The 23,442-nt window shown below is 42.1% G+C and overlaps 1 protein-coding gene across 1 annotated transcript; it reads right to left on the bottom strand.

Annotated features, from left to right (window-relative positions):
* Positions 1-15,504: 15,504 nt before the first annotated feature.
* On the bottom strand, positions 15,505-20,445 carry GPR37L1 (G protein-coupled receptor 37 like 1). Its single transcript, XM_063444423.1, has 2 exons — positions 19,712-20,445; positions 15,505-16,372 (listed from the first exon to the last, which is right to left on the bottom strand). Exons 1-2 carry the CDS (start codon positions 20,306-20,308, stop codon positions 15,596-15,598), a joined length of 1,374 nt encoding a protein of 457 aa, XP_063300493.1. The 5' UTR covers positions 20,309-20,445; the 3' UTR covers positions 15,505-15,595.
* Positions 20,446-23,442: the final 2,997 nt, after the last annotated feature.

Raw genomic sequence — 23,442 nt, 5'->3', positions numbered from 1 at the left:
CTTCCACCCTGTATGAACCTCCAGCATCCAGGACCGTGTGGGGAAGACCTCTCCTCCAAGGAGAGTGTAACCGGAACAAGCTCTCAAAAGAGCTAAGTGATTAAAGCTCAAGGGAATATGCAGCGCATAGCAATCCCTAGTGTGAATATAGCTGTCCCCTCTAGTGATGTCCCGAACGGTTCGCTGGCGAATAGTTCCTGGCGAACATAGCGTGTTCGCGTTCGCCACGGATGGCGAACATATGCGATGTTCGGTCCACCCCCTATTCGTTATCATTGAGTAAACTTTGACCCTGTACCTCACAGTCAGCAGACACATTCCAGCCAATCAGCAGCAGACCCTCCCTCACAGACCCTCCCACCTCCTGGACAGCATCCATTTTAGATTTATTCGGAAGCTGCATAAATTTTTTTTGGTATAGTTTTTTTTTTTGTGTTTATTATACATTATCCTCCATAGCCAGTAACCTGTGTTTATTATACATTATCCCCCATAGCCAGTAACCTGTGTTTTTTATACATTATCCCCCCATAGCCAGTAACCTGTGTTTATTATACATTATCCCCCCATAGCCAGTAACCTGTGTTTGGGGGGGGAACCTAATGTCCTCCCCCTGGCCCCCACCCCTGTGTGGTGGGTGGGGGCCCTGAACAAAAGTAAGTGGGGCAGGACCTAATGTCCTCCCCCCTGGCCCCCACCCCTGAGCGGTGGGTGGGGGCCCTAAACAAAAGTAAGGGGGGAGGTCCTAATCTCCTCCCCCCTGGCCCCCACCCCTGAGCGGTGGGTGGGGGCCCTAAACAAAAGTAAGGGGGGAGGTCCTAATCTCCTCCCCCCTGGCCCCCACCCCTGAGTGGTGGGTGGGGGCCCTAAACACAAATTGGGGGGACCTAATGTCCTCCCCCCTGGCCAGCACCCCTGAGCAGCGGATGGGGGCCCTAAAAAAATGTCCTCCCAGGTGACTAGGGTCCCCAAACCCCTAGTCACCCCCACCCCCCAAAAAAAAAAGTATCCCCCTACCTACCCCCCTCACCCTAAAAATAATGAGGGTGGGGACCTTTAACTAAGAACCTGTAAAGAAAAAGAAAATAAACTTACCATTGGATGTTTTCTTTCTTCTAAAATCTTATTTTTTTCAGCCCCAAAAAAGGGCAAATAAAAAAAAACATAATAACCGACGCAATAAAAAAAAATTGAGCGCAAAAAAAAAACAATCCATCTTCACCCATGGAGGGCTCCGCGCAGACTGAGCTCTGCAGGGCGAGGCAAGGCTTATAAAGCATTGCCCCGCCCTGCAATTAGGCTCAGAGCACTCTGATTGGTGGGTTTAAGCCATCCAATCAGAGTGCTCTGACAGGTAAATGAAGAGACTGACAGGTAAGTCTCTACATTTACCTGTACAGCACTCTGATTGGTTGGTTTGAAATCCACCAATCAGAGTGCTCTGTGTCATTTTACACATTTGACTCATAACACTCTGATTGGTTACTTAATAAACTAATCAGAGTGTTATGAGTCAAATTACACAGCGTGGGAAAATTCCAATGACACAGAGCACTCTGATTGGTGGCCTAACACACATCTTTAACTGCTCTCTCTCTTCTGGCACTGTTCCTGCTGACCTTAAACATGCCACTGTAATACCTATCCTGAAAAACCATCTCTTGACCCGTCCTTCCCCTCGAACTATCGTCCCATATCCCTGCTCCCTTACTCATCAAAGCTTTTGGAAAGACTTGTCTTTACCCGTGTGTCTCACTTCCTTAATTCCAACTCTCTCCTTGACCCTCTTCAGTCTGGCTTCCGCCCTCTCCACTCTACTGAGACCGCTCTTATCAAAGTGACTAATGACCTAATCTCCGCTAAATCCAAAGGTCACTACTCCATATTAATTCTCCTTGACCTCTCTGCTGCCTTTGACACAGTTGATCATTCTCTCCTCCTTCAAACTCTTCAATCACTCGGTCTCTGTGACTCTGTCCTCTCTTGGTTTTCCTCCTATCTCTCCCAACGCTCATTTAGTGTCTCCTTTTCCAAGGATACCTCCTCCCCTCGCCCTGTCTCGGTTGGAGTTCCCCAAGGCTCTGTCCTTGGTCCCCTTCTATTTTCTCTTTATACTGCCTCTCTTGGAAAACGTATTGCCTCTTTTGGATTCAACTACCACCTGTACGCTGATGACACTCAGATATACCTCTCCTCACCGGACCTCTCCCCGGCCGTCCTGCAACGTGTCACTGCTTGCCTCTCTTCCATCTCTGACTGGATGTCGTCACGCTTTCTCAAACTTAACCTCTCTAAAACTGAACTCCTTGTCTTTCCTCCTCCTAATACTGATCCTCCTCTCTCACTCTCCCTTCAAGTCAGTGATATCCACATAAGTCCATCCCTACAAGCGCGCTGTCTTGGCGTCATACTTGACTCTGGTCTCACCTTTGAGTCTCACATCCAGTTTGTTGCCAAGTCCTGTAGGTTCCAACTCAAAAACATAGCCCGCATCCGCCCCTTTCTTACGCAAGATGCTACCAAGGAGCTTGTCCATGCTCTAGTAATTTCCCGCATGGATTACTGTAACCCTCTCCTGATTGGTCTCCCCAAAAGCCGTACTGCCCCGCTACAGTCTGTAATGAATGCTGCAGCTAGACTGATTTTCCTATCCAGTCGGTCCTCTCACACCTCGCCCCTCTGCCAGTCCTTACATTGGCTCCCTGTATCCTATAGGAGTCAATTCAAAGTGCTAACCCATACATTTAAAGCACTGAACAATTCCAGCCCCTCTTATATCTCTTCACTGATCCAGAGGTATGCCCCTCCTCGTACTCTCCGCTCTGCCCGCGACCACCTCCTGACCGCTGCTCGCACCCATACGGCCAACTCACGCTTGCAGGACTTCTCACGGGCGGCTCCTCTCCTATGGAATAACTTGCCTACTGCCATCAGACTCTCCCCTAGTCTTCAATCATTTAAGAAGGGCCTTAAATCCCATCTCTTCAGGAAAGCGTATGGCCTCCCAGAGTAATCTCTCCCTTACATACCTGTCCCTATGGGATAGTGCTTTGCTCTCTCCTCCAGCTCTGCTTCACTCCTACTTGATATTTCCTATCCTAATGTTTCTAATACCCCACTTCCTATAGACTGTAAGCTCATTTGAGCAGGGTCCTCTTCAACCTATTATTCCTGTAAGTTTTCTTGTAATTGTCTTATTTATTGTTACATCCCCCCCCTCTCAAAATATTGTAAAGCGCTACGGAATCTGTTGGCGCTATATAAATGGCAATAATAATAATAATAATAATAATAATAATACAGATATACTGAGTGTAATACAGGGATACTGTGTGTAATATAGAGATACTGAGGGTAATACAGGGATACAGTGTGTAATACAGGGATGCAGTGTGTAATACACGGATACTGTGTGTAATATAGAGATACTGAGGGTAATACAGGGATACTGTGTGTAATATAGAGATACTGAGGGTAATACAGGGATACAGTGTGTAATACAGGGATACAGTGTGTAATACAGGGATACTGAGTGTAATATAGAGATACTGTGTGTAATACAGTGATACTGAGTGTAATACAGGGATAATGTGTGTAATATAGAGATACTGAGTGTAATACAGGGATACAGTGTGTAATACAGGGATACTGAGTGTAATACAGGGATACTGAGTGTAATACAGATATACTGAGTGTAATACAGATATACTGAGTGTAATACAGGGATACTGAGTGTAATACAGGGATACAGTGTGTAATACAGAGATACTGAGTGTAATACAGGGATACTGTGTGTAATATAGAGATACTGAGTGTAATACAGGGATACAGTGTGTAATACAGGGATACAGTGTGTAGTACAGAGATACTGAGTGTAATACAGGGATACTGTGTGTAATATAGAGATACTGAGTGCAATACAGGGATACAGTGTGTAATACAGAGATACTGAGTGTAATACAGGGATACTGTGTGTAATATAGAGATACTGAGTGTAATATTGGGATACAGTGTGTAATACAGGGATACAGTGTGTAATACAGAGATACTGAGTGTAATACAGGGATACAGTGTGTAATATAGAGATACTGTGTGTATTATATAGATACTGAGTGTAATACAGGGATACAGTGTGTAATACAGGGATACAGTGTGTAATACAGATATACTGAGTGTAATACAGAGATACTGAGGGTAATACAGGGATACAGTGTGTAATACAGGGATACAGTGTGTAATACATGGATACTGTGTATAATATAGAGATACTGAGTGTAATACAGGGATACAGTGTGTAATACAGGGATACTGAGTGTAATATAGAGATACTGTGTGTAATACAGTGATACTGATTGTAATACAGGGATACTGTGTGTAATACGGGGATACTGTGTGTAATATAGAGACACTGGGTGTAATACAGGGATACTGTGTGTAATACAGAGATAATGAGTGTAATACAGGGATACTGTGTGTAATATAGAGATACTGAGTGTAATACAGGGATACTGTGTGTAATATAGAGATACTGAGTGTAATACAGGGATACAGTGTGTAATACAGAGATACTGAGTGTAATACAGGGATACTGAGTGTAATACAGAGATACTGAGTGTAATACAGAGATACTGAGTGTAATACAGGGATACAGTGTGTAATACAGGGATACAGTGTGTAATACAGAGATACTGAATGTAATACAGGGATACTGTGTGTAATATAGAGATACTGAGTGTAATACAGGGATACAGTGTGTAATACAGGGATACTGTGTGTAATATGGAGATACTGAGTGTAATACAGGGATACTGTGTGTAATACAGAGATTCTGAGTGTAATACAGGGATACAGTGTGTAATATAGAGATACTGAGTGTAATACAGGGATACAGCATGTAATACAGGGATACAGTGTGTAGTACAGAGATACTGAGTGTAATACAGGGATACTGTGTGTAATATAGAGATACTGAGTGTAATACAGGGATACTGTGTGTAATATAGAGATACTGAGTGTAATATTGGGATACAGTGTGTAATACAGAGATACTGAGTGTAATACAGGGATACTGTGTGTAATATAGAGACACTGAGTGTAATACAGGGATACTGTGTGTAATACAGAGATAATGAGTGTAATACAGGGATACTGTGTGTAATATAGAGATACTGAGTGTAATACAGGGATAATGTGTGTGATACAGAGATACTGAGTGTAATATAGAGATACATGCCACAGTCCAGGTGTTAGTCCCCTTGAAACAACTTTTCCATCACTATTGTGGCCAGTAAGAGTCCCTGTGGGTTTTAAAATTCGCCTGCCTATTGAAGTCTATGGCGGTTCGCCAGGTTCGCCCGTTCGCGAAGATTTGCGGAAATTTGCATTCGCCGAAAACCGAAACCGAAAATGTTATGTTCGCGACATCACTAGTCCCCTCCAATCACGAGACAAGACTACGTGTTGAGGGTCAAGAAGAACTCAGGTTTAATGGCACACACTCTGCTTTTATGCAATTCTCCCCTGCAAGGGAGATGCCCACATACAATTATACATTACCCAATCACACAATGGTTATATCCCACAGATTCCCTCCCCTTAGCCTGAGAGGTAACCCAATTATCCGTACAGTTTAAACATACTTTTTACCCAACTTTCATAACTCTAAAACCATACATCCAATATTATTAACAGTTACATATTTTTTAATTAGCACATTCCAAATACAAACAAACGCCAAAATCATTCGAATCTTCGAACGGGACTTACCGTATTTTTCGCTCCATAAGACGCACTTTTTTTCCCCTCTAAAGTGAGGGGAAATGTCTGTGCGTCTTATGGAGGGAATATGAAGCTTTACTTACCTGTCTTGCACAAGCTGAGTGCGCACTTCCTTTCAGTCCCGCTGGAAACCGGAACATGAAATTCAAGTTCCAGTACCGCGGTGCGCCCTGTGCTGCCGGCCAATGCTACAAGACAGGTAAGTAATTATGGGACAAGGGGAGGGGGACAGTATGGGAGAGAAGAATATGGGGAGGGGGATGAAGTCTATGGGGAGGGGAGGGGAATGAAGTCTATGGGGAGGGGAGGGGAATGAAGTCTATGGGGAGGGGAGGGGAATGAAGTCTATGGGGAGGGGAGGGGAATGAAGTCTATGGGGAGGGGGGGGATGAAGTCTATGGGGAGGGGGGGAATGAAGTCTATGGGGAGGGGGGGAATGAAGTCTATGGGGAGGGGGGGAATGCAGTCTATGGGGGGGAATGAAGTCTATGGGGAGGGGGGGGATGAAGTCTATGGGGAGGGGGGGGAATGAAGTCTATGGGGAGGGGGGAATGAAGTCTATGGGGGGGAATGAAGTCTATGGGGAGGGGGGAGATGAAGTCTATGGGGAGGGGGGGAGATGAAGTCTATGGGGAGGGGGGGGAATGCAGTCTATGGGAGGAATGAAGTCTATGGGGAGGGGGGGGAATGAAGTCTATGGGGAGGGGGGGAATGAAGTCTAAGGGGAGGGGGGAATGAAGTCTATGGGGAGGGGGGAATGAAGTCTATGGGGGGGAATGAAGTCTATGGGGAGGGGGGAGATGAAGTCTATGGGGAGGGGGGAGATGAAGTCTATGGGGAGGGGGGGAGATGAAGTCTATGGGGAGGGGGAGATGAAGTCTATGGGGAGGGGGGAGATGAAGTCTATGGGGAGGGGGGGAGATGAAGTCTATGGGGAGGGGGGGAGATGAAGTCTATGGGGAGGGGGGGAGATGAAGTCTATGGGGAGGGGGGGAGATGAAGTCTATGGGGAGGGGGGGAGATGAAGTCTATGGGGAGGGGGGAGATGAAGTCTATGGGGAGGGGGGGAGATGAAGTCTATGGGGAGGGGGGGAGATGAAGTCTATGGGGAGGGGGGGAGATGAAGTCTATGGGGAGGGGGGGAGATGAAGACTATGGGGATGGGGGGATGAAGACTATGGGGAGGGGGTGGGTGAAGACTATGGGGAGGGGGTGGGTGAAGACTATGGGGAGAAAAAAATATTCTGTACAAACTGTCCCATAGTAAGAAACACTTTGGGACAGTTTGTCCAGAATATTTTTTTTCTGGGTTTCTTCCTCTAAAAACTAGGTGCGTCTTATGGTGAGGTGCGTCTTATGGAGCGAAAAATACGGTAGTCTCCAGCTGCGGTGTTGTAGAAAGTACGGGCCAGCGGTGTTCGTGCAATTGGGTAGACGAAAACAGTTCCATAGATTTGGCTGCACACACCGCTGACCGCGTTCGAATAAGTTAAAATGGCCGCCGCCATGTGTTTATTTGTCTATTGGCCGCCACTTCGACGACTTCGGCACTTCGACTGCATCCGAAGTGCCAGTTTAAAAGTTGTAACACGGCTCCAAAGTATTTAAAGGGCCAGGAACAGCATTATAAAAATGCATTATGCCCAAATGCAGTCTCAGGGCCATAGTCTCAGGGCAGGAGGCTAGCAATCAGTCCTCTCCAATGCCCAGTGGCAAATGGCAGTTTGTCACAATATATATTTACCGTTCCTCGGCCTATGTACGAGCCGAATGCAATGGATGTGCCGCTTTACATGTTAAGACAAAAATAAAGATTTAAAAAAAAAAATAATATTAATGGAAGACATTTTTAAAGGTGTACGAAAAAAAATATATTTTCTTTGTGATTAGAAAAGCAACAAAACAATATATTTGCTTTTAATAAACACTTTTTTTAAAACCTTGTACAAAGTTAACAAACTGCTTCCAGGCTTGGTTTTATATTCTTTTCAGTTTCACATGTTAACATTTTAAGACAGTGAATTGGTTAGAGGAAATGACAAAGACATCATTGTACTGTGGCAAGGATTCTGTTACTGTCTGTTGAGCCTTCTTTTGTCTCATTAGTTTGAATCCCTTTTCATGTTCTATTTGGTGTATAAGGGAGGGTGTGGGGGAGTAGGAATGAGGGTCAGATGGGATATTCTAATTTGGTAGAATGATATGGTTACACAAAATTAACTATCAGTGAGAAAAAAAAAAAACCTTTTAAATTGCAATGAATTGTGCCTGTTAAGGACTATAACATGTGAACAGTTTATACTCTATAACAAGGAAACAGTGACATAAAAAGTATTTAAACATGGAATGAATATAAACAGTATACAAACTAGACAAAAGAATACTTGCGACTTTTTCAATGTAATGGGCTGCCTCATCATTCTCATTACAGAATCTGGTTTCTATGACAATGTAAAACCTTGCGTCTATCACCCTCACATTACATCTCTGTTGTCCGGTCCCAAATCCTTAGCTCTTATACACTAACACAGTCAAGAGAGAACAAAGAGTCCTCTCTTTCTTGGGGGGGAAAAACAAGCAAATTGTGTAGAAGTGAGAATTTTTAACTCATTATTACCCTTGGACTTTAATCTATTTCTTTAATCACCGTATACACTTTAGTGCAGAATTCTATAAAGAGTCAAACCATCAAATATTTTTTATTATTTTGTTACCCATTTAACCCCTTAAGGACCGGACTTTTTTTGCGATGTTGTACATTTGCGACCAGGCATCTTTTTGACACTTTTGTGGTGGTTGTGTTTAGCTGTAATTTTCCGCTCTCTCATTTACTGTTCCCATACAAATTATATATTGTTTTTTTCAGGACAAAAGGGGCTTTCTTTACATACCATTATTTATATAATCTCATGTAATTTAATTTTTAAAAAATGAAAAAATATGATGAAAAATTGAAAAAAATACACGTTTTTTTGACTTTTATGTAAAAAATCTTTTACTCATCTACAAAAGCGAATGAAAAAAACTGCTAAATAGATTCAAAATGTTGTCCTGAGTTTAAAAATACCCAGTGTTTACATGCTTTTTGCTATTTTTTTGCATGTTATAGGGCTATAGGTACAAGTAGGATATTGAGGTTTCAAAACCTATATTTTTAAAATGTATCAATAGTGACATTGTAACACTATTATCTGTCATAAATCGCTAAATAACACCCCACATGTACATATTTTTTTTAAAGTAGACAACCCAGGGTATTCAATATGGGGTATGTCCAGACTTTTTTAGTAGCCACTTAGTCGCAAACACTGGCCAAAGTTAGCGTTCATATTTGTTTGTGTGTGAAAAAAGTAAAAAACTAAATTGAACGCTAATTTTGGCCAGTGTTTGTGACTAAGTGGTTACTAAAAAAGACTGGACATACCCCATTTGCAATACCTTGGGTTGTCTACTTTTGCAAATGGTATGCCATCATGGGGGTAATTCTCATTCCTGGGCTACCATACGCTCTCAAAGGCAACGTAACCAACCTGGCCATTTTCAACGTAAAAATATGACCCATATATTTGACCCTGTAACTTTCAAAAACGCTATAAAACCTGTACATGGGGGGTACTGTTATACTCAGGAGACTTTGCTGAACACAAATATTAGTGTTTCAAAACTGGAAAATGTATCACAACAATTATATCATCAGTAAAAGTGCTGTTTGTGTGTGAAAAATGCAAAAAAAGTCACTTTCACTGACAATATCATCGCTGTGATATGTTTTACTGTTTTGAATCACTAATATTTGTGTTCAGCGAAGTCTCCCGAGTAAAACAGTACCCCCCATGTACAGGTTTTAGGGTGTCGTAGAACGTTACAGGGTAAAATACAGTGATAGCAAATTAAATTCTCTGAACTTTCGCAAGGGGTTGGCAGGCAGGTACCTTAAATTGCAATCAATAAAATAACTTAATTATGTAAAAATATTACATAAATACGCACGTAGAATTTAAATATATATGCATATTTATATATTTGAAGTCTACGTGTATATTTATATAATTATTTATGTAATTTTGTATATGGACATATGAATAGTTCGTATTCTTTTTATTTATTTATATATACATAGATATATATACAATTTCATTCTAAGTGTATTTTGATATAAATATATATATATTAATATCAAAATACAGTTAGAATAAAATTTCGTATAGATATATAATTTTTTTTTTAATTTTTATTATTATTTTTAATTTTTTTAGTTTAATTTAAATTACTTATTATTTGTAGTTTATAATAATATATACACAATATATATAGTTATTATATATATTATATATATACACGTGTGTAATTTAATTATAAGTGTATTTTTATATTAATATATGTACATATTAATATAAAAATACACTTAGTATGACATTATATATATGATATTTAGACGTATATTATATATATATAATATACGTCTATATATCATATATATATACACACATATATAATTATAATTTTTATTTATTAACTTTAAACTTTATTTTTTTTATGATTTTACACTAGCAGGGAGACTGCCTGTCAGCACAGACAGTCCCCCTGCAGGCAGAGACTAGGACACCTATTGTGACCATGTGGTCGCCCTGTTGGGCGATCACATGGCCACAGGGGTCCTAATCCGCCATGGGGAGACTGTCTGGGCTGCAGGCAGTCTCCCCACAACGGGAGCACCGCCGATCGCCGCCGGGGGAACGACGGCGATCGGGTAAGTACATTGGACCGTTAGGACGGTTCAGGACCGTCCTCGGTCGGCAATGCAAAAATGCCGATGACGGTCCTGAACCGTCCTCGGTCCTTAAGGGGTTAAAACATATTCATTGATGCTTTTTTTTTTTCTCGAACAGTTTATGAACAGTGAATTCTTTAGGAATAGCTTTATTATTATGAGAAGTTGCAATACACAACATTGCAAGTTCATACAGCAACTTTGTTAGTAACATCTGCAACATTACTTATTTCTAAATTTTGTTCCATTGTTTTTTTTTTTAGAGAAACACTAGTGTCAGGAATACAAACATGTATTCCTGACACTTTAGTTTTAAAACCGCTGTTTAGGTACTGGTACCCCTTGCCCTCCATTAAAAAGTGATTATACTCACCTTATTTCAAGTTTCAAATTTGATGATCTCAGCCAATCCAAAGCTTTCCAATGCTGATCCAATCAGCATCTCTATGCATCTCCGATGCATCTCTATGGGGAGCATGCAGAGCGTGGAGAAGCTGAACGTCAGTGCTGAATGTTGTGCAGCACGAACCCTGTACGCACGTTTAACGGTCATCTGAGTGACTGCCAACAGTAGTGTTTCTAGGCAGTGTCTTCAAAAAGCCTACAGGCACAGGCTGTATAAACCAAACTAACAACATCAAGCTGTAGTTGTTCTTGTGACTGTAGTGTCCATTTAAGAAATACAGCTACAGTGAAAAGTGGATGGAGGGAGTCTTGGTCTTGTTACATGCTGTGGAAACTGTTCCAACGCAAAATAGACTGATCCATTTTCTAAAATAGAGAGACATAATTCTGTGTTTTTAATTCTGATGCATATACCTACTAGGGATCGACCGATTATCGGTTTTACCGATATAATCGGCCGATATTCGGTATTTTCGGCAATATCGGTATCGGCCAATAGGGATACCGATATTGCCGATAATACCTCCCAGGACCGCCAGGCTCATTACAAGCCCGGCGGTCCTGGTGGGGGCGGGCAGCAAGCGTTTACTCACCTCCCAGCAGCTCCTCCAGCTCCCCAGTGTAAATCTCGCGAGACCCGCGGCCAGCTCTCACGGCCGCGGGTCTCGCGAGATTTACACATGGGAGCTGGAGGAGCTGCTGGGAGGTGAGTAAACGCTTGCTGCCCCTCCTCCCACAGCTAAGCCAATGCCACTGGACCACCAGGGATTAACATATCCCCCCTCCCTGGCAAGGCAACAAGCAGGGAGGGGGACAAAAAAAAAACTAATAATAATTAAATATATATATATAAAAAAATATATAAAAATAATTTAATAAAAAATGCCCCCTCACACATACACTCTTATTATACACATGCACTACACAAACAGTAGTGTGTTTATATAATTCAGTGTCTTTGTGTAGTGTGTTTATATAATTCAGTGTCTTTGTGTAGTGTGTTTATATAATTCAGTGTCTTTGTGTAGTGTGTTTATATATAATGCACACTACACACACACTCTGCATTATATACATACACTATACAAACACACACACTCTGCATTATATAAACACACTACATTCACTATACACACACTACACAAATACACACACTCTGCATTCCTTATATACACACACACTACACAAACACGCACACTTTGCATTTAGTATATACAGCATTCACTTTACACACACACTGCATTCACTTTACGCACACTACCTACACACTACACAAACACTCTGCTTTCATTATATACACACTAGACAAATACACAATACACACTGCATCCACTACACACACTAGACAAATACACACTGTATCCACTACACAAACACACACTGCATCCACTACACACACACACACACACTACACAAACATACACAGCTCCCCTGTCTAAGCACACTGCATCCACTACACGTGGCATGTATATTTTGTGCATTTACCTTTAGAAATAGTTTTTATTTTCCAAAATGGTAAATGTACAGAATATTATCGGCTATCGGCCTAAAAGTTCACAGAATATCGGTATCGGTATCGGCTCTAAAAAATCAATATCGGTCGATCCCTAATACCTACTATAAAGACTTTAACAAAGAAACTTTTGTGTTGCCTAGAATGGCTATTGTATTTGGACACATGGACTGTTGGTTAAGTGCTCAAAATCAACTCAAGGGCATGAGGACTAGTAGTACTCTAAACTTTCAGTTTTTATAGACAGGGGTCTACTGTAAACATTAGTGCATTATACATTAGTATATTGGTCAGCTGAAAAGGAATTGATGGAATCATTGAAGCGGACCACGGGTAAGTCGACTGGTTACCTCTGCTAATTTCTTCCCTCAGCCACTCTGGAACCACTTAAAGTATCAAGACCCCAATTCCCATAGCAACTGGATAACATACAGCTTTAGGAGTACAACATGGTTTTATTGTGCTACACACGGTTTTTATGCATATCCCCCTGCAAGGGGTCTTGCACACAAAATGACAGGGGTCCTCATCCCAGGATCCTCTGTGCCTGTATCCCAAGTACAGGAAGCCCGCCAAAATAGTCAGTGCCCCAAAAGCATCCCCACCAACCTCAGGAACCCCCACAAGAGTACATTTCCCTGGCGGGTCTCTGTTCGTGAGGTTCATGTTTGAAAACCATGCAAGAGAAATTTCTCCTTTCAGGATACGAATGCTCCCCCTGGTTGGCGTTCGTCTATACGAAATGGCGGCCACCCAAGGGAGCACTCATTAACTACTTCCCTTGCAGTTTCGCACTTAAGTTATTGGTGTGATCATTCTAATGGGGCCTTCCCTCAAACATTTAAGTTGCTTCTCACCCTTCTCATTACTAAAAGGAAATATCTTGGAAGGCTTAGTTTATAGTTATAGTTTATCATACAGATAAAATCACTCAATCCAACAACTAACACTGCATGGCATAATAACCCTTTTGTTGCCATTAACTTGCAACATATCTTATTCTCTCTAATGATGCAATAGCTTGGATTTCTGCAGTGAAATTGTGGGCAGGATTCAGTCACATATATATTACATTGTGTATGTAGCAGGGAACATAAGTCTGGCCTCCTTTGAAAAAATATGATCTGCGTCCTCTGAGACACAGACCTATCTATTCATCTACCTGTCTGTCTAAAACAACCAACCCACCAGTATTTATAAAACCTACCCATCATCTATTTAAAACATCCATCAGCTCATCCATCTATCTTACATTAAAAAATAAAATAAAAAAGCCTTAACTTTAATGTAACTGTGTCTGATGCCAACTCAAAGCAAGGGTTTGCAGTCTTTGTACTGAGCTCTCACCACACAGGAAAAAAAACAAAAACTTATTTTGGCCTTATTTATTCGTTTCAATGTATTTACCTTTGCACGTATATATTCCCTATGCTTTTGAACAGCAATTAATTAAACAAAATTGTAAATTAAACTATTGTGCCCAATAACAGAAGCTGCTGCATGGTTTCTATTACCATCCTGAATATCTCCATTCATGGTTTTCCAATAATGGAGCTTGCGGTGGTCACAACAGAGGTTACGTTTTAGAAAGGTATAATGGAGCTAGCAAGAGACATACATTTGCAGAAAGTTGCTTATCGTTGCAGTGATGCTTCTGCAGTGATTGCATAGTGCACCTTTTCACTTTACCTTGGCTACTATGGTTCTTAAAGTCCCCTTAACTATATGTCACCAATACATTTATGCAGCCTTGTAGTTTGGTTTCCTTTGTATGTTTACTCTATAATTTGTTCTATGTAATCTTGTTCTCCTTGTTTGCTCAATAGTGAATGAATTGTTCTTAAGTCTAACATGATTTATCCTCTAAGTATTTTACCTAAATATATTGCAACTCAATGACTATATCAAAATGTCAAATAAATCTGAGCACTGTTACATTGTGATGGTCTCACAGTCACAGTAACAAGATGCACCACCAGCCAGAGTAATGCGGATTGTCAAGGAGCCAAATCAATGTGTGAACAGTGAGTTAAAGTGTAGGGTTTGAAGGCATTCTTTTATTGGTAAGTGTGTATATCAGTTTTAAGTGTGTGCGTGCATGTTTGTGTGTATGACTGCAGTTGTGTCTGTGTGTATGCAAAGGCGCATACAAGTGTTGCAAATGTGTTATTCTGAATGTATTTTTGTTAGTTTTCAATTACTAATTAAATGTATACTCCCCTGTGCTCCCTGTTCCATCCTAAATTTTCTTCTCTGTATCTTTTTCCCATCTCAAATCTCTCTGCTCCCTCAGCCACAATATTTAAATCAGTATTAATTTCACTTTTTATAAATGCACCAAGGAATATCCATCTGACCTACCTTACTGTGTAGTGAAGCCAAGCACAACTAGTCTCATTATGAAGAAGCACCTACTCTTTTACCTCCACCCAACCATCTCAACAATGAGGCTCCAGTGACTTATGGCTGTTTTAGGGGAGGGTAGGTAGGCACATAAAATGTCATAATGCTCTACTTTGTTTGCCAATACTGGGCTACCAAGCACAGAGAGTTGGGCAGAGATAAAATGAAAGTTAATTCTCAATTAAGAGCTTGGCTACACATATACACACACATATATATACACACACACACACACACATACACATACATATATATATATATACTGAATAAAATTATAAATGCAACACATGTGTTTTTGCCCCCATTTTTTATGAGCTGAACTCAAAGATCTAAGACTTTTTCTATGTACACAAAAGGCCCATTTCTCTCAAATATTGTTCTCAAATCTGTCTAAATCTGTGTTAGTGAGCACATTTTAAAGTTTCCTTTTATTGTGGCCAGCCTAAGGCACACTAAGGTCTAATCAGCATCTTGATTTGCCACACCTATGAGGTGGATGGATTATCTCGGCAAAGGAGAAGGGCTCACTAACACAGATTTAGACAGATTTGTGAACAATATTTGAGAGCCTATCCAATAGGCCTTTTGTGTAGATAGAAAAAGTCTTAGATCTTTGAGTTCAGCTCATGAGGGGGCAAAACCAAAAGTGTTCCATTTGAAATGTTGTTCAGTGTATACATACACACACAAACACACATACACATATACAAACTCTCCATTTTGCCTTAGCAAGGTGTTCCCAGTGGTAGGTCTGACTCCTTAATGCAGATCAAAGGAGGTTTTGGCTCCTCTTCAGTCTTTTTCACCTCTTTTCCAGGAAGTTGCACAGTATCTGGATTAATTCTTTCTTCACAGCAACAGCAGCAGCAGTCCAGGAATGCCTGTCCTAAGGGTTTGGAGAGACAAAGGAGCAAAACTGGAGTCACTGCACACTTCAGAAACAAAAAGAACTGAGTTATCAGTGTCAGAAGATCCCTTGGTATTTCCAGGCTTGTGTAGGCGACCAGGACATTGGTGATATTTTCTGGCAGAGTGCATACTCCATACACAATAGCGAGAATGACCACCATCCAACTGAGCTGTCGCTGGCACTGTCCATATTTGTTGTCTTTTGTGGTACCTATAATCCGAAGGGTCACTAGCAGGGAAATCACAGTGAAGAGAAGAGGAAGGCAGAAGTAGCATCCCAAGAACCACCACATACGAGCATGTTGATAGGTGAGTACCAGGGAATGTAAAACTGGTGGCAGATTGGGAGCTGGTTGCATGACACAGGATTCACTCACCAAACCTGAGACAGGGGAGCGCTCTTGCATAAGCTGCCAGAGCAGGATCTCAGGAAGTGCAAGTGTTAAAGACCCTAACCAAATAACAGATAACTTGCCCAGGATGGATTGACATCTTTCGACTGGCCTTGGTGAAGTCAGAGGAGAGGTTATTGATTGGAAGCGATCAATGCCCAATGCACACAGAGAGAAAGTTGAAACACCAAGGGAGGAAACCTGCACAAAAAAAATATGTTTGTGAGAACATCTTTGGTGGCATTTTAAACTTTCCATTTTTCAAACTGAAATCCTTTTTTTACTTCAAAATTAGGTGAGACATTTCCATTCACTTTCCATTTTCAGCAAATAGAAATACATTGATAGTTTCCATGTTTTCATATGAAAACATTTATTATCATTTATCTGGATTTAAGGGAGTACCAATTTGTTCTGTAGCACTGTAACAAGGGTAATGCAAAAACATTTGCGTAAAATGTTTTTATGGTCAGTACACAATCATGTTTCTGCCAACGTAGCTTTTTGATGTTGAATCTTTTACTGCACCCCTATTGTCCGTTCTGAGCTAGAATTTCAGCTAGCAGTGTTATTCCCTATACATCTGTGTTTATGGAGCCACTTCCCCCTTATTACAGCTGCGTCATGTCTCCTGCCTCAACTTTTCAATCATGTCTAGATCATGTCTGGATTATGACTGCCTTTTGAACTCACTACACATATGTCTTTTTTATTTTAATAATTACAGGAGATGTTTTTAGCTATATATATATATATATATATATATATACATACACACATACATACATTCCTTTTTGATATAGATAAAACGGAAAAAAACCTGCACTCACGCTTAATTAATTCCAATGCCGGGTACATATGCCAGAGCTCCAATAGGCACAAATACCAAAAGGAATGGCTGCTCACCGGACTTAAAAACAAAATTTTTTATTGAATAATGTTAAAAATCGACCAACGTTTCAGTCCCCATTCGGGACTTTCTTCAGGGTCTAAATAACAGGACAACATCTATTATGCATACAGGCAAACATTATATAGTGATATAATTAGAAAAGAAACTCACCCAGGTGTCTCTCACCCGCCATCTATCGGGACCATTGCGGCTTCCGGATGTGCGCGCGCACGCACTTGCGTGCCCCGCCCACCGTGCCGACGGTGGTACGTCTTGGCGTCAGGGGCGTATTGGCCTCGCGGCTAACAGACATGCTGGGCGGTCGGGCGGCGCGGCCGGCGAGGGAGCACTTTCAGAGGTGTGTTTCCCTGGTGGTCCAGTGGCTGCTGGGCGGTCGGGCGGCGTGGCCGGCGAGGGATCACTTCCTCTGAGCTCTCTGCTCAGCTCCCTCGCGCGCCGCAGAGTGAGGCTGGGAGCCGGAATATGAAGTCATATTCCGGCTCCGCCTTCCAGCCTCACTCTGCGGGCGGCACGCGAGGGAGCTGAGCAGAGAGCTCAGAGGAAGTGCTCCCTCGCCGGCCGCGCCGCCGACCGCCCAGCAGCCATTGGACCACCAGGGAAACACACCTCTGAAAGTGCTCCCTCGCCGGCCGCGCCGCCCGACCGCCCAGCAGCCACTGGACCACCAGGGAAACACACCTCTGCAGAGACACCCCCCCCAGCATTCCCAAAGGTAAGGAGGCTGGGGGGGGTGTTTAAATAAATGTAAAATAAATTGTTAATGTGGGTGAGTGTGTGTGTGTCTCTGTTAGTGTATGTGTCTATTAGTGTGTGTGTCTGTTAGTCTGTCTGTTAGTGTGTGTGTGTGTGTGTGTCTGTTAGTGAGAGTGTCTGTTAGTGTGTGTGTCTGTGTCTGTTAGTGAGAGTGTCTGTTAGTGTGTGTGTCTGTTAGTGTGTGTGTCTGTGTCTATTAGTGAGAGTGTCTGTTAGTGTGTGTGTGTCTGTTAGTGTGTGTGTCTGTGTGTGTGTGTCTGTCTGATAGTGTGTGTGTCTGTTAGCCTGTCTGTTAGTGTGTGTGTCTGTGTCTGTTACTGAGAGTGTCTGTTACTGAGAGTGTCTGTTACTGAGAGTGTCTGTTAGTCTGTGAGTCTGTTAATGTGTGTGTATGTGTGTGTGTGTCTGTTAGTGTGTGTCTGTTAGTGTGTTTCTGTTAGTGTGTGTGCTAGTGAGTGTGTGTGTCTGTTAGTGTGTGTGTTTGCCTGTGAGTGTGTGTGTATGTTAGTGAGTGTGTGTGTCTGCTAGTTTGTGTCTGCTAGTGAGTGAGTGTGTGTCTGTTAGTGTGTCTGTTAGTGTGTGTGTTTGTCTGTTACTGAGTGTGTCTGTTAGTGTGTGTGTGTTTCTGTTAGCTAGTGTATGCGTATCTGTCAGTGAATGTGTGTGTATTTAGAATGCGGAGCGGGGGGAAGGGTTGGGTGGGGTGGCGCGGGGGTTAGGTGGGGGTGGCGCGGGGGGGAGGGGGCGCCTGCATTTTGTCCTGCCTAGGGCAGCACAAAACCAGGATACACCACTGCTTGGCATGGTGAATACGTGTTGATCCCAATCACCATAAGACAAGAGGGATACTTAGTGATAATAGTATTATACTAAACCAAGTACATTAATAGGACAGGTGAAATGTCATGTATTAAAAATAAGTGCAAATGATATAGAGATAGAAAAATATTTCAAATTGGTATAGAAGGGATTCATTCACTGGGGGTGTGAAAACATCCTTATAAATGTGGATACTGTGACTATAAAGTGCTAACATGCAATGTAATAATAAAGTGCTGTGTGAAGAAAGTATCCCTCTAAGTATCACTAAGTATCCCTCTTGTCCCCTTAAGTCTGATGCATATCGGCAGGGGACCTTGTTTACATTGTCACTATGGTGATTGGGATCAACACGTATTCACCACGCCAAGACGTACCGCCGTCGGCACGGTGGGCGGGGCACGCAAGTGTGTGCGCGCGCACATCCGGAAGCCGCAATGGTCCCGATAGATGGCGGGTGAGAGACATCTGGGTGAGTTTCTTTTCTAATTATATCACTATATAATGTTTGCCTGAATGCATAATAGATATTGTCCTGTTATTTAGACCCTGAAGAAAGTCCCAAATGGGGACTGAAACGTTGGTCGATTTTTAACATTATTCAATAAAAAATTTTGTTTTTAAGTCCGGTGAGCAGCCATTCCTTTTGGTATTTGTGCCTATTGGAGCTCTGGAGTATGTACCCGGCATTGGAATTAATTAAGCGTGAGTGCAGGTTTTTTTCCGTTTTATATATATATATATATATATACATATATATATATATATATATATATATACATATATATATATATATATATATATATATGTATATATATATATATACACAGTACATTTTTCTAGTCTTATTAGAAAGAATAATCTAGCTAAATTTTTCAGCAAGACAAAGTAGCTTCCAAACAAAATAGCTTTTGCCAATTAACGGAACATGTAAGATGACAGCTAAAAATACAAGTCTGTAAAAGATACAAATAATTACTAAAAGAAAAATAAAAAAGCAGGCTGTTTGTCTGTCTGTCTCACATAGATAAAAAATACCAATAGTAATCAATTACCTCCATAAAATGTACAATTCGGCAGGACATTACCCCAAACAGCCTTTGACGAGTGATCTCCTGGAAAACTACTACTGGCAAACAAAAGAAGAGTAGAAGGAAGTCCCAAAGTGCCAATCCAGCCAGGATGGAGTCCCAGGCACTTTTTAGATACAAACTGTGCCACACAATACACATAACTGACAGGTTGCCAATGATGCCTACTGCAAATACCACCAAAGACAGCAACAATATTCCGTAGGCAGTGAGTGAACTTTCGCCTAGTGGATAGAGAGGATTCTGGAGTTGGGGACGCCAGGTGGATGACAGAGAGGAACCATTCTGAACTTGGTTTTGTTCAGATGTCCTGCTTGGAGGTGGATGGATTAGTCGGGGATACACTATATCCTTTTTGGTGCTTTCGTCCAGTGACCCTCTTTTTGTTCGATGCTTCACTAATTCATCCATCAACTCGTCAACTTTTACCAGTTCTGCCTCACTTTTCAGTTGCCCAATTCGATGAAGGTCTGTACCAGAATTGGTAGCATGCATTTTGTTTGTTACAAGACAACCAACAAGCCCTAGTAAGGATCCCAGTATTACTCTTGAAACCCTCATCTTTCCAAAATAGCTTGCGTTTTGCTGAAGACAGAAGTGCGGGTAATATGGAGTGTAAAAGAAAGGAGATGATATCAGGGAAAAAGAGAGATTGCCAGCTGCAGAATAACACAATGTAGCTCTGATTCCTTTCTGAATGCTTTACAGTGTCTCCAAGAGAATGAATAATTTGCCAAACCCCCCTCTTCATCCATACGTGTTGTGAGTGCTAGTATCTGCACTCTGTCATCTACTGCTTCCTAGTGGAAACTGAGAAAATTGCTGCCTAACTTTTCATTTAATGACATATCTAATTTACTAAATGTAGATTGTGTTTTATCCCCTTAAGGATGGAGGCAGTTGTACATGTTCTGATCAAAACAAAATGTAAACAAATCCTAGAATTTGAGCTATATGTCTGTTCAACCATAATTTACCTCTCTCGTATGAAGTGTACTGTAACGGATCACCTGGTCCCCCGACTGGGTACCTCCGTTGATGGATGCGCCTAGCGCTTCCTGAGGGCTCCAAGCACTCCAGCCGACACCATAACCACCGTAGACTCCTTCTGAGAGCAAGACAGGAACAAGCTCTTACAAGAGCTTAGTAGTGATATAGCAAGATAGTATGACTAGCATAGCAATCCCTTGTAGCAGATTCCCCCAATAAGAGACAGCACTCCAAATTGAGGGTGAAGTAGAACTCAAGCTTTAATCCAACACTCTGCTTTTATGTACATTTTACACACATAGTACTGCCCACAGGGTTTTGCAGAACAACCAATCAATATATACAATACACTCAGACACTCCCAGCAATTACACACAGAATCCTCCCCTCTGCCTGTGATGTAATTACTGAACACAATGGGCTAACGTAATTATCACAGGCAGGAAAATACACAGTTTTACACAATATTCATAACTTTAAAAGTATACATCACATTCACATAAAACTCCCTTTTTGACCAACTGCAAGCATGGCTTGGGTGTGGTAAGTCAATTATCTCCAGCATACAGAAAATATCTCCATTTGCAACAACAGTAAAAACACAAGTCCGGTGAGCAGCTATTCCTTTTGCTATTTGTGTCTATTGGAGCTCTGGCTTATGTACCCAGCGTTGGAATTAATTAAGCGTGAGTGCAGGTTTTTTTCCGTTTTATAAAAAAAGGGTACCCAAACTAGTCAATGTTACCAGTGTCCCTCAGGAACCTGCAGCCAGTACCCCTGAGGAATCTCCACCTCCTGCTCCAGAAACATCTGTACCTCTTCCTGATAACACTTCTGTTAAAGCAAGCAAGCACCATCACCACTTCCTGCCTTGCCAAAAAAGTTCTGCCACCCGACTGCACGTATGCCTCAAATGGCACAGTTGTATGCAAACAGGATCTAGAAGTATTCGAAAAAGCATTGAAAGTTGCAAATTCCTCCCCTGTGAGAACTACTAGCAAAGGCTATGGTAGGTGCTGTGTTTCCCTCGAATCTGGAAGAAGGCTGTACGTATGGCATGGATGCCTATGGAAGAACATACCTCCTGCCAGATGATGTATTCAATCTCTCAGAGGAGGAAGGTAATGATGAGCAACCAAATCACGCCCGGAGGGTGTTCTTGAAGGGGGGGGTACTGTCACGGTTCACACCACGACATCCAGACGGCCAGACGAGATCGCCCAGAAGTGCCCGATGAGGGACTTGAACCTGGGTACTTTGCAGTCCTGGACCTGCTTTTTTATTCCTCTGAGCCACTATACAGCTCTAGCAATTGCCTGAAGTATAATCTTGCCGTGTATCCAGCACTAGGGGCTGGACGTTATTCTGTGGCTGCTCCAACATTCTCAGCACACCTGTGGCTGATCACCAATTAGCCAGGTATAAGACACTGCCTCTCTCTGAGGGCAGTGTCAGTTCATTGACTCTGGTTCAAGTATTGCTGTTTCGTGTTCCAGTGTTCTCCTGTTGATTTCTGACCTTGTATTGTTATTTCGTGTATCCTGACTTCTGGCATCCTCTGACCTTGGTTCTCTACTCATTTATCCTAATTTCTGGCACCCACTGACGTCTGGCTTACCCACGACTATTCTCCTGGTTTATCCATTTCTGTACTGCGACTTAGAGCATTAATCTGCACAGCCCCCATGCACAGACTCACAGGCCAGGTGAGTTCTTACCTGACCACCTTGGTCTGTGTTTAATTGCAAGGGTGAGCATATATCTGCGCTACAGTAGGTTTGCCTCAGTAGCCCTTTATAGGGCAAGGGATTTGCTCATCTCATTATCTTTCAGGTGCTTGTCCAAGGGGAAAGGTCAAACCCACAGGTACTGCCACCATATGACAGAAAAAAAATTCTCGTCCACACAGATGGCTCCATGTTTGGATGGGAGCAGTAATGAGCCAGGTTGGGCATTATGGCGGAGAACACCCCATAGTTTACCACAGCAGAAAATTACTACCTATGCCGCCATCGAAAAGGAATGCGTGGCGGGGGTGTGGGCACTCAAGAAGCTGCAGCCCAACCTTTATGGACAGCAATTCACACTATCACACCCATTGGTGTGGCTTAACTGGGTTGCTGAGGACAATGCCAGACTGTTGAGTTGGAGCCATGCCTTACAACCATATGATTTCACCATTCACTATGACCAGTAAGCAAAATGGGAAAGCCAACGGGTTGTCAAGACAGGTGGAGCTGGAGAAGTGATCTGTGAGTACTCACCCGGACATTCTCATGGGGATCAGACTGTGTATGCCGGCTTGTGGTTAAGGGGGAGCTGTGTGGCAGAACTACTGCTGTGTAGCGGAGAGGTAGTATAATCCACAAGGTCTCCGCTGGTAGACAGGAAAAGCAGGCAATAATCCACATAGGCAGGTACAGTTTACAATAATCCAGGTAGAATCCTTCCCTCCCAAGATCTAGACGAAACATAGGCTGGGAGTCAACTGAGGTCTTTATTCACAGGTCACAGTATTTATGGGATTCCCCATACATGCATGGTATTAATATGTATAACATATATTTTTATCTGTGTAGTTTAATTATTTTATTTACTGACATAGAGAGAAGTAATTTTAATTAACTTGCTTATTTATGCCAGTATATATGTGAATATATGCTTTATTATTGAGCATGTTGCCAAAAGAACTTTTGAGCGAAAGG

Source organism: Pelobates fuscus, chromosome 1, assembly GCF_036172605.1.
Source record: "Pelobates fuscus isolate aPelFus1 chromosome 1, aPelFus1.pri, whole genome shotgun sequence".
In the NCBI taxonomy this organism is placed as follows: Eukaryota; Metazoa; Chordata; class Amphibia; order Anura; family Pelobatidae; genus Pelobates; species Pelobates fuscus.
This window is presented reverse-complemented; position numbering and strand designations above follow the sequence as displayed.

Bases quoted from the DNA above. Each gene is read 5' to 3' on its own strand.
- GPR37L1 (XM_063444423.1), bottom strand. From the start codon at position 20,308: ATGAGGGTTTCAAGAGTAATACTGGGATCCTTACTAGGGCTTGTTGGT. The intron at 16,373-19,711 runs GTAATTGATTAC...TTTTTTGTGCAG, and splicing joins GAATTGTACATTTTATGGAG to GTTTCCTCCCTTGGTGTTTC.